Below are 17,398 nucleotides of genomic sequence, written 5' to 3' on the forward strand. Positions count from 1 at the left end.
ACACGGGTCGAGTCAAAACAGTTTTTGGACCTTTGACCCTGGTCATGCGTTCATCACATCTCTCTTTCAGTGTGTGTAGGGTCTCGAACGTGGGGAAGAAATTTAGGTCAGGTCTCGGGTTCAGTTCAGCGCTACAGGCCCATCTCCCTTCCCTTTTGTTTCTCCAACAAAGACTTGGAGAGAGAACTGCCAGGGAAACGGAGAGAACGCTCCATCTATCCATTTAAAGTAGCTGGCTCTTTATACAGCACTAATATCCTCAGCGCCAGATGATGTAATCCACTTTTTGACTGGGATCAGGTGATATGGAAATTCAAACCCAGGAGTGTTTGTTTTGACAGAACGACTTGATCGAAGCTGGCTACTTGGTCTGAATGCTAGTCAAATCTAGTCAGACAGAAGTAACTCTAAATGACACTGGTACTGGTTCTTAGGAGAGTACCAGTGTCATTTAGAGTCATTTCTGTCTTTGTCTAGTTTACATCCCCCCAAATGATTTTGCAATGCATGACACATGTAATTAGATGCTTTAACATTTACTTGTTTTTTGTCATTCTTAAAATACAAGCTCTACAGTGTCAAACCTATCTTGAAATGAACTGCAGTCCCGGCTAACAAAGACATCCTAAATAAAAAAGACATGGATGAGACAATTAAGTTTGTAAGCCGTCAGGTTTTTGAGGGATTATTTCCTAGAGGAGATTTACATTTCTTCCTGCGGGTGTCAGGTGATTGACGGGAAGCAGAGTGTAGCGTATTTTGCGCATTGATATGGAAACACTCAACTCAGGCACAATGAAATAACAATAAAACAGAAACTTTGACAAAACCAAATGAAGGCTTCATGTTTGCTGTGATGGATTAAGGGGTTAGGGCCCTGCACAGCCTGAAGAGTGCGTACTGTTATTCCCCTAAGCACTGCGCATGGCAAAAAGCATTACACACAAACAAACAAACACACAACCAGACTCCCAATCACCTAATAACTCTTTCAGTTGATAAATCTGCGCTTACCTCAAGTGGTCGAGGAGAGGAGGGACAGAGGGAGAGACGTCTGGGTCTGGTTGGTGTCAGCAGCCACTCTAAGCCATGGAGACAAACCTGGATGGGGAGAAAATGGACCAAACATGAATATCACAGATGCAACAATCTATCAAAACCCAAACCAGACCTTAAAGTGATAAACAAGATTCTTGTTTTATTGATTTTGGCCCCATCTTTGGTGAGAAACGTTCATCGCTGTCAATCAAACAGTATTGTGATGTCTTTTTTCCTTGGATTTTCTGTCGAGTTTCTGTAGGTGGCGCTCTTTTCTTTGTCTGTTCAGCCTATCATTACTTTGAGGAATTAGGCCTAAGAAATAAACAGTCCTATTTAAAAAGAGAACATGACACACACACACACACACAGACACACACACACAAGGCCAAGAGATAATTTAAGAATCAGACATTGAAGTTCCATGAATAGAAGTGTTTGAAGGTGTGGAGAGAATGAAACAGATGAAGCAGCAGCAGCAGAAGTAGCACTTTCAGACGCCTGATTAAAAGTAGCCGGCAATCAAGACAGTATCTGGGTCTGACAATTGATGCTCGCACGTTGCTAGGGAAACCTGCAGCGGTCTCTATGACGATGGAAGCGGATACTCCGTGCAGAGACAATGGTGGGACGAGCTCAAGAGGCTCTTGGCACTGATGAGCAAAGTGCTGCAGCATCACGTTGCGGTCTAGGAGAGAGAGACGCTCGCAGGATGAGAATCAATCTACTGCGCACACACACACAGAGGATTTCAGTGCTCTTTAGGGAAGTGTGCTTCGTTTACAAAGTAGACAATTGGATTAGGGAGATATTAGATTACTGATATATTGAGCCGATATTGCCCTTTTATTAAATATCAGATATAAGTCAGTCATGTTATCCACTGCTGATATAATGGAGGTTCCTCCCTGAACACAACTACAGAAAAACCTGTCATGAAATGTTATTTTCTTTGCACATTTTATTTATTCATTTAATTGTTCAATAATGTTTTCTGCAAATCAATTATTTTAAAGGTAGTAATATTGAATGGGTGTGGTGGGTCACCCTGCCTTAAAGAGCTGCCAACCCTAAAAGAATTTCATTAGTCTGGGTTTCAGTGGAGAGTTTTTGTGTCATATGATAGTCTAGCCGTTTCGGAAAATTTTCCACCCTGCCAAGAATAAAATCCCGGGTGAAAGGCTGAATCCTTGCAATTTTTGGGCATGAAAATGGAAAAATTTAAAGATGCTGAATATCGACACAAAATAGCACCTATTGGAAGCTTAAAAAAACCCATATCAGTTGAACTCTACTCTAGATTGGATAGCAGATGGACTCCAATTGGATATAGCTTGCAAGGTAACAGTGAGTGAAATGAGAGGAGAGGGAGGCGGAGGGAGTCGTCAGATTTGTTTACAATGAGCTCTGCCACAGCATAGCATTCCAACAGACAGACCTACATGCTGTGTGTGTGTGTGTGTGTGTGTGTGTGTGTGTGTGTGTGTGTGGGGACAAGAGTGAGGGAAAGGGGGGGAATGAAAGAGAAAGGAACAAACAACTGTCATGGCTGACGAGGCGCTGCGGGGTAAACATCGGCGCTGCCCCGGCTGAATCAAAGCGCAGATCCAGATGGCGGGCGCTGCATGTTGCTCTGCTCTAGACCGTTCTGCTAACGGCACGCGCAACAAGTACCATGTGTTTCATCAAAGGGCGACACACACACAAACACATACACACACACACACACACACAATGCCAGCCTCAAAGGAGGGCTGAACGGTAGATGGAGGAGAGAGATAGGACATATGCTTCACATGTTTACACTCAAACGTAATATATTACCTTTACATAACACACACACAGTTCTTGGTTGCAACATATGACTTGGGCAAAGTGTGTGAAGGAGGAAGCAACTCACTCCATTCACCTTACAGGTCAAAAACACAGGTTAAAAATAGATCCCAAGTGAGAGACTTGTAATGCTATATTTCATCTCTATGCAGCACTTTAACATTGCCATTAGAAAACACAGACATCTGTCAGATGGGATTTTGATCCAATCTCTGTACATTATCAGCACTGATTGGGTTGCCCATAATGCACTGCAATGCCGCCATCCTGGATCAAGCCAACTGAGCCAGGATGGGTTCTCGTTGTAATAAATAACTTCTGATTGGTGGAGCTGACTACTTGACTTGCATACTCAAAATTAGGGATGTTAATGATTAATCGACAATCGATTAATCGGCATTAAGAATTTGATCGATCTTAACTTTCACCGCTTGTACAGAGGAAGAAGAAAGCCAAGCAAGCTGGCAGAAAGTCCAGTGTAGGAGAATTACACCCAAAAAAATAACAGTATTCATTGTAAACATTGTAATACAATGTTGAAATACAGCCCGTCTACAAGCACAATGACAGGGAATGCAGGAAGATCTTTTGAATTTTGCTTGGTTTATTAACTTGTTGAGTAAACCTAAAGACAGGTGTAAAAACACGCATTTTCTATTTTCTATGTAAAAAGCTGTTTTTTACATAATGATTAATCGTTAACGTGACTGACAGTCGATTAAGGAAATATATTAAAATTTGCATCCCTACTCAAAATGCTACTGATGTAGAAAGACTAAGCCGCAGTAGAATGGTTGCACAAACATGGAAGTCGTACCAAAACTGGCTTCAGGTTTCATCTATTTTTTTTTAATATCTATCAGCGGTACCAGCAGATCAGAGTTCAACCAGGTGATCGTTTGAGTCAACACTTCTGCAGTATGACGACAGTGTTCGGGTGTGTCTACCTCCTGGGGCTGTTCTTCCCTTCTCACAGCCTTATATAGGCTTCGTCCCACACAGAGCAGGTGTGAGGCTTTATGACTTTCTACCTGCAAACACCTCACCGATAGCCACAAGGACCGAATGGATGAGATAGAAGACTAGAGCTTTGCATGTTTGGGAAAGTAAGAGTCAGGACTTGACACATTTCAGACAACATGCAAACTCCAGCCAAATATCTCAGGGAGCAGTTTTCAGCAAAAACAACCCCGTAATTCTCCGTCCATTCAAAGGAATAAGAGTGACATGGTGTTACAGATGCAGAGCAGAGTTATGCATCCAGAACAATAACAAACACAGAAAAGAACAAGCCACCGCCGCTCCCCAGGCTCCGCATACTGACGAGAAGAGGTCATGGGTCAACTATACTACAAATAGGCTTGGCTGTGAAGCCTTCTCAGTGATAAAGCACCCACAAGCACTCACACACACACACACGCATACACACACATTCACTCAACTGACAGCATGAGATAACTGGTGGGAGCCTCGGTCTGGGAGCTAGTAAACAATCATCAGTCAGGGTGGTCTGGTCTCTGTTACTAGACATAAAGACGCCCCCATTAGGGCTGGACAATGATTCAATATTATCTTTTATCGTCTTTCAATAAAATAATGTAATAAAATAATGATATCAAGTTATGGTGATGATACACAATTCTGTTGCCTAAATTAATGATAAAAAAAAAGCAAATAGTCTATTAATTAAAATCTCTCACAAAATCTGAATCTGAAATAAATGAGGTAATCGTATTTGAAAATTACAAATCTGATCATACTTCATACTCACATGCAGTTCAATGCAACGAACATCAATCTGATTATTGAATGTGATTTTGCATGTTAGCAGATACTGTTATATATATCGATGAAATGATTATCGTGATATTTTGTCCACATTGCCCAGTCCTACACCCCACGGCGTGTGTGTGAGACATAGAGACACGCTACAAAAAAACATGGCACGACATACATGTACACAAACACATACAGACGCACAAACACACAGCATGAGAACCACTCAGTGCCAAACTACTATTTGGGTCGACAGTTTCGGGCCTGAAATAGACCACAGTCTTGTCCAACAAAAATGACTGCTTTTATCCTGAGATAAGACAGAAATGATGTCATCACAGCGGCTCATTCACTACAGTCACTGTTCTGCTCTGTTCCCGCAGACAGACAGGTTGTGTTGTTTCCTTCCTGGTCGCCTTGTGCACTTCACTGAAAAGACCCACAAAAGGATAGCTCACACAAAAAAACAAGGTCTTTGGCTCCTGACTGGGAGCCAAAAACCATGGGACAGGAACTAAAACCTAAGCAAAGCAGGACAAATGAAACTGATGCCACTGCTACGTAGCCATCAGAATCACAAAAGACCAAAGACAGCGCCACTAACAATGAATAGGCATATGTAGGTATAATGTTACATAAACTAGTTTCAGAGAAATGAATGAAGGAATCTGAATAAATAGCCCCAGGGTGGTAGCCTCACTTGGGCGTAGGTTTTCTGTGGGTAGTTAAAGCCAGTGTGTTTGTTATAAAAATATGTCAACACTAATCAAAGCCTGGAAATCAGTGACTCTGGTTATGTGCCAACATCACTGCAATCTGTAACTCCAACAAATGATCACTTACACCCCTGTTGACAAAACGGGAGGACAAGGTTGGAAGAATATTCAGATGTTTCCCATTTTGATTGGAATAGGGTATTATTACCTGAAAACGTTTCTGCCTAGATTACCATATTCTGCTTCATTGTCATTGAATTTACCGTGGCAAGAGAAGTGGAAAAACGAGTCTAAATTGTTCTGAGCAGACACTAAGCCTGCAAACTGATACTGCACTGGGAGGTTGAAATTAGCAAAACAAATAGGGATATGGCTTACTGAAAAAACAGCCTTGGGATAATTGCTTTCCCATCCACCCATATGCACACAGCAGTATTTCACGCTAATAATTCACACTTTTCAATGACAGCCTGTTATAAGATAGGGCCGCCTCTGAAAACACCACATCCTGTCTGAGTGTGTCTCACTCAGACCTGTTTCGATTTGCTGAAGCACTACCTCACTTTCATCTCTGAACGCGTTTCGCTCTCCAGTCGTTTGGAGGTTATTAAGATAACACAAGATAACACAACATGGGCTTTTTTATCAGCGAGAGGGACTGTCCCCGAAATGACATGCATAGAGTTTACCTGGTCAGCATTACCTGAGTAACAGGGCTGCCAGCACACACAGATATGTCATGCCCTATCATTCAGAGAGCATCTGGACTGAAGAGTAAATGTAAAAAAACAGTACACAAATACATTACACGAAAATAGTAGCTTGCCAAATAGCTAGCTTAAACCACACCACACCCAGTTTGCTGACAAAATAACAATTTTGCTTAGGAAGTATTGAGTGGCAGGGCTGTGCCGCCGCCACCACAGCTAAGCGCATCCGTGTAGGTGGGTGTGGGATAAGCTAACGTTGGCTAGCTACTTTAAATCTGACAGGTGAGTGAGTTGCAGACAGTCCCAATCAAAAGACGGTGAAGTGTTTCCGTTGCCATCATTTCTACGTTTACCCAACTAACAGTCGGCTAGCCGTTACGCTGAGCTGTGTAAGTTAGTCTTTCCTAGCCCTCTCTGCACATCATGAACGCTCCTCATCAACAACCTCCTCACATTTTTAGCTAGCTTGGTTCAGCTAACATGGCTAGCATGCTAAAAACAAGACACCGCAGCCCGGTTATCGGATCTTACCGAATTGCAAAGACTTGACACCCGAAGCCGTTTGTGCTCCGGGTCACTGCGAGACAGCCGTTTAGTGTCAGCGGAAATATCTGCTGTGTTTTTTTTCCTGAGGATCGAAGTTTATTTCACGGAGTAAAATGGCTGCGACTGATCTGTTCGGATGCAGGGTGACGTAATGACGCTGTGAGACAGGAAGCGTTGCGGGGGGCGCTGTCCTGTCCTGTCCACGCCACTCTGCTGGTCAGCGTTTATGAACTGTGGAGCTCCCCAAATTATGCCACATAATCTGCCCTCAAACAGATACACATCACACCCCCATTTCTTAAGATTTTGTGCTAAGGAACCCCATCTGAGGCGATTTATGTTGTTAGATAAGACTTCATACAGCATTGCATAACTGTTTACAGTGTAGCTGGGCATATATCCACAGTGTGGAAAGTGAAACCTCTGATCAAACCAGTCAAAACCTATACATTCCCTTATTCTGCTTACTGCTAGGGAGTGAAATTAAACTATTCCTCAGCTAAGGACCTCCTGGTACTCCTACAAGGACCCCTGGAGGTCCCCTCACCCCACTTTGACTAGAAATGTAGATTTGATAGAGAAAATATGTGGGCTAGCTGAAAGCAGCCAAAAGTGTGTTTGCCTCATCTTTAAAGATAAAAATGTTGAATTCATTTTTCCAATTTGACCATCATAGATATCACTATTTACTCTTGACCATTCATTTCTATGGTGGAAAAAAAAATGAGAACAAAAGTTACATATCTTGAAATGTTCACGAAGTGGCAAACAGTTGAATATATCCACACAACTCCTAAAGTTCCACAGTTACAGTCCAAAGTTTTATATAGAATAATAAGGAATTACTGGGGATAGCATGTACATGTATATACTGGTTTTCAGCTAGCCCATTTTTGGTTTTGGTGTTAAATAAGAAACCTCAAGGTTGTTCTAGAAAGCTTTATTTTGGGATAAAGGGTAATAATTGTGTAATCTAAAATCACTTTAGCTAAGGACTTTATTCTTTCCAGGACTTTTTTCCATGTCATTAAAAATCTCTTAAAAATTCCACATCTTGCAAACACCAACTGAATAGTTTACCAAATACAATACAAATACAAAAAAAATAATTCAATTAATTCTGTACACTAACATGATTTACAAATTTCACATGTTGACAAATGACTCATACAAATATGAGACATGTGAATTCAGTCTGCAAACTCCACACCAAAGACACTTCCATCCAGTTTCACAAAGCAAAACCAATCCTGATGGTAAAACACTGTATATACAAACTCAAAATTATCACTTTCATGCCTATGACGTCTGTTTGCCCTTCTGCACAGGAGCAGGGACACTGGCAACATTATGCAGGAACTCATACAGCAACTTGGCATTGTTGGCATTCTCAAGTATTTGTGCTAGCTTGTCCTGGCTGAGTTTGGCTAGATCTGCCAGGCTGTCAGCGTTTTTAACTAGACTCCTGTAGTTCTTCATATTGACCCCTGGCATTTTTAACAGGAAGTCATAAGGCCCGGGGTTGTAGAGATCGGCCGATTCAGCCACCGTGTCCGACTCGGCCGTGATGGCCTGTGCTGCCGCGCCGTCCGGTTCGGAGCGGCCTTTCTTCAGTTCCTGGAAGAGCTCGGCTGTGGCGTGCGGGGAGGGGCACCAGAGTATTCGGAGCCGGGGGAAGTGCAGGGTGAGTAAGGTCAGTTTTGAGGTGACGTCATTGGACGATATCTCTTGACGGAAATCTGACCGGGCTATTAAGGAAAACGGTTTAGCCGGGTCAAACTCGATGAGCAGCACCGGTTTCTTGTAGTACCGGGTCATGGAGAGGCACTGGGTGTAGAGGCGGCCGCTCTGCAACGAGCCAATCAGATCGCTCACGCTCTTGCGCTCCACGCAAGTGTCCGAGGTCAGGATGTAGTCGCCCACTTCGAGGGTGACGGGTTCGATGTCCAGCCCGCGCCGGTGGAGCAGGGAAGGGAGTTCGCTGCGGAACTCACGCATGTCCACGATGACTCGAGAAGGCTCTGTGGGCTGCTCCTGCCCACCTGGGTATCGGACAGGGAATGTAAATACAAACACAAACCAATCAGAACCCTTTAATTTTTCCCTTTATTAATTCCCATGGTGGTAAATATTAGATTAGAAAGAGAAGAAGACTTTGGATTAGAACTTCTGGAAAGGAACGCAGGGGAAATGTAAAGGAAATTCAAAGAGGAGAAAAAAGTAGAGAATTAGACCATTTTAAAAGGCAGCATCCATTAAAGCAGTTAAAGTGAAACACGCATAACTAGTACAGCAAAGCACAGTAACAAATAAAACAGACATGCCTGCTTTGCGGGTGTTGGTGGTGGCATTAGCAGGCTCCAGACTTCTAGCCAGGTCCAGGTTGGTGTCTTCTCGCCCCTCTCTCTCCTCTGGGACCACCATAGTAGCCTTTTCCCTGCAATGTCACACAAGCACAAGTATAAATGAGAAACTGACATGTCAACAAAAGTCAAATCAACACATAAGGAATTTAAACATTCATTCAAAAGTAACTGATAGTAATAGTCACCGTTAAACCTATATGAAGTGTTTGAGAAATGGTTTTGACCTGATCAGGTGTTCAAAGGCTTTCTTCTCCTTAGACAGCGCTGTCAGGTACTTCTGTTCCTCTGTTGAGCCTCCATAGATGAGGAAATACACCCTGAGAGGAAAAAGGAGAGGTTATCATGAGCTGAATTAGAAGAGTGTGACTTAGAGTGTGAAATACGACAATGAGTTGCTTTTGCTCACAAACCTAAGCGGTTTTCCCGGCCGACTAGCTTTGTAGATCTCCAGCTGGCGAACGAAACTGAGTTCGGCGTCGTACAGCACCACGAAACTGGGCTCCACCTCGTGCAGCACCCGCGTCAAGCTGTAGGGGTCGGTGCAGCCCTTCAGCGGGTGAATGACAGTCAGCGGCTCCTTCAGGACGCCATAGTAGGCGTCGGACGACAAATCCAACTTCAGCTGTTCCTCCTCGCCTTCATCTCCCTCCATCAGGTCGTCTTCGTCTCCACTGCTGCCCATCGCCTCTGCCTCGTCCTTTCCTTCTTTCCCCACCATCTGCGTCAGGGTTAGGGACGGCCTGCTTTTACTCTTCGAGGCCTGCTTGGTTGTCTTCTGCGCGGGCTTCTTTCCCTTGGATCCTTTCTCGGGTCGTTTTTTGGCCCAGCCTTTGCCCTGTTTGTGCGAGTCAAGTTCGAAGGCGGCGGCGGCGGCGGCGTCCCGTTTACCGATGGTGCGGGCGTACAGCCGGTTGAGCAGCGAGTCCGAGCCGCGGTTGATGTACTGCTGGAGCTGGGCACAAGTCCTGTCGTCACTGCCACAGATCAGCACACGACCTGGGGAGACGTGTACAGCAGTTGGACAAGGACCAAAACTATCTCAATATACAAATTATTAAAAAGATGAAAACTTTAAAAACAGTACTGTAATATACTTCAATTACTTAAAAACAAATTTATCATATCAATCACAAGACATTTGACATTTTTCTTAAATAACAAAATTCTAAAATGCTGGTTTAGCTTATAGAAACTAAGGGTAGTTTTAAACAACACAAATAAAAATCGAAATAACGGCATCTAAAATAAATAAAGTCAAATGAGTCTCAAATAAAGAGCTGCTGATCTGCATTCACTTTAATTCAGTCAGCAACATGGATATAACAATTCATTGGAGCGCTTCCCCTTTTGGGGAAAATCAAACATCAATGATGACAGATAAGAGCCGGTTATATCGGTGTCACAGTATTAAAAATTAGTGGTGGTGTCGTAACCGTTAATGTTTTTTACTGCAATATATAGTAATACTGTCCCATCCCTAAGTTGGACACACAAACACATGCACACTAGAGTTGGGCGACAGTGTACATCCTCCTTTTAACCAATAATCAATCAACCATCATCATATACATTGCCGATCCGTGGTGTATTCTGTATTTGTCCCAAGTTCGGGGGGATGAATAAGCGTGTTGACTTGAACTGAAACGTAGCTTTTAAATGTGCAAGGAAGGGCTGTTTTTACATTGTACAAAAATCTAAATATAAAATTTAAGTCAAGAAAAACAATGATGAACAAGTGTCAGGTCGCAGTGCATTCCCAAGAGGAAGCAGTCGCACAAGACACTCAAACAGGACAAAACCAGCACAGCCTGAGGAACTCTGGTTCTGAGGAAGTCTGGTTCTGAGGAAGTCTGGCTCTGTTGACTGTGAAATGTCAGCTGTGTTTAGGCTACCGTCTGTGCCGGCTCTAAATACTTTTAATATCAACCTGAGCATAATTTTGTCCCTGCATGTGCTTCCCCATTTTAGTGTCTTGCACTAGGCTACATTTTAAATGACCAAAGATCAAGGTAATTTAATTCGGCAAGGGAATTTCCACCATCCAATCTCCCAACCCTAACACACCCTGTTCATACACACAGGTGTAATTAGAGTGAAATGAATGACCGATGACCAATAGGTAGTTTTGATAAGATTCTGTTTATGTAGTACATTTTCAACAGAGATGACATGGACTTAAATAAATACTAAATATAATGGACTGTTATAAAGTTCAAAGCAGCACTAATGTCTAACCTGGTTCATGTTGAGAGCTCTTGTTCTCCCTCTCAATCTCCTGCAGTACTTCAGTCAGAGCCTCCCACTTTGGGCTCTTCTCCAGCACAAGCTCCCGCTTCACCTCTGAAACACGCACACACACACACACACACACACACACACACACACACACACACACACACACACACACACACACACACACACACACACACACACACACACACACACGCACACACACACGCACACACAGAAAGATCCATGAGTAATTTCCTCATTACCACCAAGTAAAACAATTTTTTTTCTTAGCATATAAACACAAAGTTACAGACATTTACTCTGGTGGAGAAGTTTTCAAACATCTGGTCACTGCTTTGTCTGTTACCTGAGACAGAGGTCTGCGGTTTCTCTCTCTCCGCTCCCACTTTGAGTTTCTTCTTGCTCTCTGGGATGCGGTACACTCGGCTCCTGGAGTTCACAAACATGGAGGTGCTGGAGTCCAGGAACAGCCACCCTGATGGAGACAGCAACCCAGACTTTCACTCAAACAGGGGTGAAGTCGATTAAAGGGGCAATAAGTACGATTTTTACTGCCCCATAGCACAATAATATATCAGCAGGAAGGGGGGGTTGATCAACAGCATTTCTTTTCATATGTTTATAATCCTTCGAATACACTTAAGTTCAGTTTTCAGCATTGCAGGACCTTAAATTTATCAAAACACCTGTGTGGTAAATGGTTAAACATATACATTTGTAATGTAAAGTTGCATTTCCAGTTGCTAACGTTCTATTCTAACTAGATAACTAACATTGCTAAATATCATGGACACATTAGCTGTTGCATGGGGAACAATATCTTATGTTGAGCATATTAAATCTCATGTTCGTCCATGTTTCTGCCGTGGTTTTCGTTTGGATTTAATTCTGAACTACCAGCTGGGAATTTCCTACTCTCAACTTTGAATGGAACGCGGCACACACACACTTAAGTCATTAAAGCATGTTGTACCAATATACTTTATCTACTTTTCAACCCTGATATTGTATGCCAGCAGGGAAGTACATTCAGTCTACTTCACCAGAGTTGCAGCCGAAGTTCTTCTGGCTGGAGCGCAGCGACTCGAGGAGGTTGAGGAAGGTGACGCAGTCGTACTGGGTGAGGTAGAGCAGGAGCACCCGCAGCACCTTGAGGTCCTGGACCAGGGCCTTGGTCTTCACCCCCAGCTGGTGCCACAGGGGGTCCAGGTAGTGACGGATGGTCTGGGTGGGGGGGTGAGATGAGGGAAAACATCACTTCAAACACAGAGATTCAACCCGCTGATAGTAAAAACTCTGAGGATGAAAGACATCAGCAAAGCATAACAACTTTAAAGAATGAATGAAAGAATGTCTCCCGTTCTAACAGAAGTGGGATGAGACTTTAAGAGAGGAGAGAAGAAGATAGTCTCTAAACAACATATAATAAAACGGTAAAAAGGCAGAATAGGTGCAATATAACGCCGGGTTTCCTCTGTGGCCCTGGTGCAAAATTTCATGAGCTAAATCTTTATTATTTCTTGGATTGTTAGTGTCATCTTTCAGCTAGAGCTGCAACGATTAATCGATTAATCGATTAGTTGTCAACTATTAAATTAATCGCCAACTATTTTGATAATCGATTAATCGGTTTGAGTAATTTTTTAAGAAAAATAAGTCAAAACTCTCTGATTCCAGCTTCTTAAATGTGAATATTTTCTGGTTTCTTTACTCCTCTATGACAGTAAACTGAATATCTTTGGGTTGTGGACAAAACAAGACATTTGAGGACGTCATCTTGGGCTTTGGGAAACACTGATCGACATTTTTCACCATTTTCTGACATTTTATACACCAAACAACTAATCGATTAATCGAGAAAATAATCGACAGATTAATCGACAACGAAAATAATCGTTAGTTGCAGCCCTACTTTCAGCTCAGAAACATTCTTGAGATTTATACTACAGTTGGGTTTACTGTGGAGAAAAACAGCTGAAAACTACCATCTAATGCAAAAAAATGTGTGAAACATACATTCTAGTACCTTCCTCTAAAGTGACCCATTTGTAAAATTCCCTGATATTCCATGACTTCACCAGAGAATCCCCTGACTTTCCCTGTCTGGAATACACCTCCATGACCAGCGGGAACCGAGGAACGCGACAGACGGTTCTGTCTAAGTCAGCGGGGCGGCGGCGGACCTTATCGAAGGCGTTCCCCAGCGTGTTCTCCAGGGAGAGGTCCTCGGCCTCCAGCGTGGGGTTGTAGCGCTTCAGCTCCTTCAGGCAGGCGCTCATGATGTCCAGGATGGAGCTCTGGATCGCCCTCATGGCCGGCGTCAGCGACACGTGGAGCTCCACCACCTCCGGCTTGTGCCTGTCCAGAGCCGTGTTCACCGAGGCCTGGAACCTGATGAGCGAGGGAGGGAGAGAGAGAGGGAGGGAGGGAGGGAGATAGGGAGGGAGAGAGGAAGGGAGAGAGGGAGGGAGGGAGGGAGGGAGGGAGAGAGGGAGGGAGAGAGATAGGGAGGGAGGGAGGGAGGGAGATAGGGAGGGAGAGAGGGAGGGAGGGAGGGAGAGAGGGAGAGAGGGAGGGAGGGAGGGAGGGAGGGAGGGAGGGAGGGAGGGAGGAGAGGGAGACAAAAGAGTAGGACAGGAAATGAGAGAAAGGGAGACAGGAGATCAGAGGATGAGAGAAAGAGGGACAAAGAGAGAGAGAAAAATGAGTTTAATCCACAGCTCTCCCATCTTAACTGCCTCACAGCACATTAGGGAGCAGCTGGGGAAAACTAGAGTTATAAAGGCTGATTATTTTTATTATTGGATAACCTAAATGACTAATTAACAATAAAAATCTTTTATGATTGAACCGTTTATCAAGATAAATTTTATGTGGAAAGTGTCATAAGAAAATAAGATACTACATTTGCATTACATTCTAGTGCAGAGACTCAAATGCTGTACTACACCTATAATGACCAAAGAGCTGATTTCTAAGGCAGAGTGGGAAACACAAGAAACACTAAGAATTTGCACTCTAGGTAAATCTACACTATCACTAAATACAACTTTTTCAACAATGAATCTGAGAGCAGCAATTTGACTACATAAAAACAGCAAGCAAGCTACACTGAATAATGATGATAACTGCAGGCTAATTTAAATTGAATAATGCTTGCCATGCTACTGTGCTGTCAGGTGTGCCATTGTGTGCATGAAATTGCACATTTTCTGTTTAGGTTATTACTTTTGTGTGCCATTTCAGCTGTGCACAGTGAACAAAGCACTATATTATTGGGTTTCTATTTACAGTATTCTCATAGTTTGTACCACGGTGAATCATTAACTTTCTTTTCAGAGGGAATTTTTTGTCCCCTATCTGATTTTTAGGGGCATTTTGGTCCATTTCAGGGGCAATATCATTCAACTACCTAATAACACATTTGGTCATAGGCTCCCACGACACAGTCACACGTGAATATTTGAGATCTCAATGCAGAACATGAACATGGTGAAATGCAAAAAAGGGTACTACTAATTATTTTTAATTTCCTATCCTTTTATGAACTTTCATGGGCATTTTTGCACCAAGCCCCCATTAATATCTGACCATGGTTTGTACACTCTGGATCTTGGTAGGTTTGGTAGGTGGAAACGTTAGGGTTTGGGCTTTCCACAGTCATGTTCAAACCAGAAAGATATGATGATTATGAATATGAAAAATCAACAAATGTACATAGTGTAATCGATGACGTCAACAAAGCATTGCAGCTGTACTCTAACCACAAAGACCCATTACTGTCCGTCTCACCTGGGCCAGAGGTAGAGCTTCTTGACGAACAGGTTCCTCATGACGCGCTCCACCTGGCAGAAGCCGGAGCAGAAGGCCGTGGCCTTGTCAGTGAAGGCCTTGATGAAGCCCGTCTTGTTCTTCTGTCTGAACAGACGCAGGATGAAGGCTTCCTGACACGACTCGATGATCTTATGGGCCCGGTACACCAGGATGCCTGAAGGGGGCGATGCAGAAACATGTTCTGGGTATGTTACCCTAGGTTTGGATTTGGTATTGAATCCAAACTCATATCACAATCAATTCAATAATGCCCAAAATCATATTTCAATATAGTATGCTTCCTCAACTTTAGTATGCAACTAGGGCAAACTATTCTCAAGGCAACAACAGATTATCTTTCAGAGCTTGATTTTTTTTTATTAGTGCTAAGATCATCTTATTTCCTCTGTAATCCAGTTGGACAAAGATGCTTTTATCACTGAAATGCTGCGAGTCTGATCATATGCTGGAATTTCAGTTTAAATTTAAAATAGATTTTGGTCATACTGAAACATCATTTCATTTCATTTCAGTGTTCATTTTAGTAGTTTTCAATATAACTTTGTTCCCAAAATCACAGAGACTCGTTTTGTCTCATTTTAGCCGTGCTGCTCTGACCTGATATGAGGTGTGCTGGGATGCGGTCGGTGAGGAAGTCGACCACCAGGATCCTGCTGGTGACGAACAGCACCCCTCCCTCGGTGTAAACATTATAGCGCTCGGTGCTCTGGACGTCGCTGGTCACCGTCCTGGGCAGGTGGGTCACACCCTCCACTCGCAACTGTTCTGTGAAATACTCCTGAGAACAGAGGGGAGGGAGGAAGGGAAACATCAGGTATCTAGGCTATAGTATTCTGTTAAAGCTGCACTAGGTAACGTCACAACAAGGCTCTAAATGGCAGCGAGGGGTAACTATCCAGAAATCCTGTAAGGTGAGGTCAGTAAACTACACACAGCAGCTCATGTTTACCAACCAGCCGGTCTGTGATGCTTTATACCAAAGGAAACCAAAGAGACGAGAGAGGAAAAGGTGTAATGTTGGTGAGTCCAGCTTTCTCTGGACGGAGCACTGCTCACTGCTGTTTAGGAGACAGCTTGTATTTCACTCTTATGTTTCAATTCGTCATTTCTTGTGTGCCAAGATTTCCAGCCAGTGTACATACCCAACACCAGATTTTCATTTTGGCAAATGGGGTGAATCTACAGGGTTTCAATTGGGAGGGATGGGACCTTCTGTTGCAGCCCCACTTTGTAATTTAGGCTGATAATTGGGTGTATTTTTACATAAAATCTGGCCTATTATAGCTCCACCACATTAGGTTTCTGTAAATTCGGCATACATCCAATATACCAAGCAGCACTTATTTCAATAGCATTTCAACTGTTCTTCTTCCTCTAAAATACACCAGTGATGGGTGATAGCCACAGAAAGCAGTGTGGACCAATATGAAAAGTTGAAATTTTATTGAAATAAATACTGCTTGGTGGATTATATGTATGCCGAATTGAAGAATGATTCCTAACGATTCAGAAAACACCCTGAGTCATATTTTATAAGGTCGATAAGCAATGTCGCACAAAATTGCCACATTTCTGAAGGGAGTTCAACGTGGATTTCTCTCTCTATAACAGAGAACGGACCGTATCGGGGTTGTAAACCACCCAACTGCCCAAAATCAGTTAGCCGTAAAGCCGGTCCAAACGAGACATGTAAGCTACCAGTCGTCGTTACCAACATGTATGTGGTCCTCACCTGTTCCGGGGTGGTTGTGTTGAGCAGGAGGACCAGGCTGCCCTCCTCGGAGTAAACCCGCATGAACTGCAGCAGGATGCGGTCTATCCCCATCCCCTCCGCCGCCACCAGCAGCCCGTCACAGCCGAACAGACCCAGGAACATCTCCGTCTCAAACTCCAGCAGAGGCCCCGCCATGTTGGAGCCACCAGAACTGACCCCAGGATACGAAACGGCCGTTTTCTCTTCGTTACAGCGATAAACGCTAGCTAGAAGTAGAAGAAATCATTGTAAGACAGCTACAAGGTGCACTGAAAGCTTTTGTGGCACAGTGTTTTGAACTTGCACATCCGGTCATGTGATACTGAAGACCAACGAGGAGGTGGTTGTATGTGACGTTGAAGAGGACCAGCGCCATCTAGGGACGTGGAATATTGTAGCAGGATGTCACATTGAAACTTTTTCGCCTTTTTAGCTCAGCTGTCATACCATACACCTATTTGACAATTTCTGCCAAAAAAAAAAAAAAATCTTTTATTGCATTTTTATATCAACATCTCAATACTTTTATTTCCTGGAAAACAGAAAATCTTTAGTGGTGACTTCATCGCGTAC

At 43.3% G+C, this 17,398-nt stretch overlaps 2 protein-coding genes across 4 annotated transcripts in view; both read right to left on the minus strand.

Annotated features, from left to right (window-relative positions):
• mrtfba (myocardin related transcription factor Ba) overlaps positions 1-6,734 on the minus strand; it is a 122,010-nt gene extending 115,276 nt beyond the window's left edge. For all 3 annotated transcript variants that reach the window (XM_078290957.1, XM_071899438.2, XM_071899437.2), the window contains exons 1-2: positions 6,605-6,734; positions 1,015-1,101 (exon numbers count right to left, since the gene is read on the minus strand). The gene's annotated coding sequence lies outside the window, so the exon portion shown is untranslated. The remainder of the gene's footprint in view (positions 1-1,014; positions 1,102-6,604) is intronic.
• An 852-nt stretch (positions 6,735-7,586) lies between these two features.
• Positions 7,587-17,074, minus strand: ercc4 (excision repair cross-complementation group 4). The gene is made up of 11 exons (XM_078290819.1): positions 16,805-17,074; positions 15,670-15,850; positions 15,031-15,226; positions 13,422-13,629; positions 12,282-12,462; positions 11,585-11,713; positions 11,221-11,325; positions 9,396-9,981; positions 9,210-9,302; positions 8,944-9,056; positions 7,587-8,661 (listed from the first exon to the last, which is right to left on the minus strand). The coding sequence occupies exons 1-11, from the start codon at positions 16,979-16,981 to the stop codon at positions 7,919-7,921; spliced, it is 2,712 nt and encodes a 903-aa protein (XP_078146945.1). The 5' UTR covers positions 16,982-17,074; the 3' UTR covers positions 7,587-7,918.
• Positions 17,075-17,398: the final 324 nt, after the last annotated feature.

This window comes from Centroberyx gerrardi, chromosome 20 (genome assembly GCF_048128805.1).
Source record: "Centroberyx gerrardi isolate f3 chromosome 20, fCenGer3.hap1.cur.20231027, whole genome shotgun sequence".
Classification (NCBI taxonomy): Eukaryota; Metazoa; Chordata; class Actinopteri; order Beryciformes; family Berycidae; genus Centroberyx; species Centroberyx gerrardi.

Bases quoted from the DNA above. Each gene is read 5' to 3' on its own strand.
- ercc4 (XM_078290819.1), bottom strand. From the start codon at position 16,981: ATGGCGGGGCCTCTGCTGGAGTTTGAGACGGAGATGTTCCTGGGTCTG. The intron at 15,851-16,804 runs GTGAGGACCACA...CTCTGTTCTCAG, and splicing joins ACACAACCACCCCGGAACAG to GAGTATTTCACAGAACAGTT. The intron at 8,662-8,943 runs GCATGTCTGTTT...TCCGATACCCAG, and splicing joins CACCAACACCCGCAAAGCAG to GTGGGCAGGAGCAGCCCACA.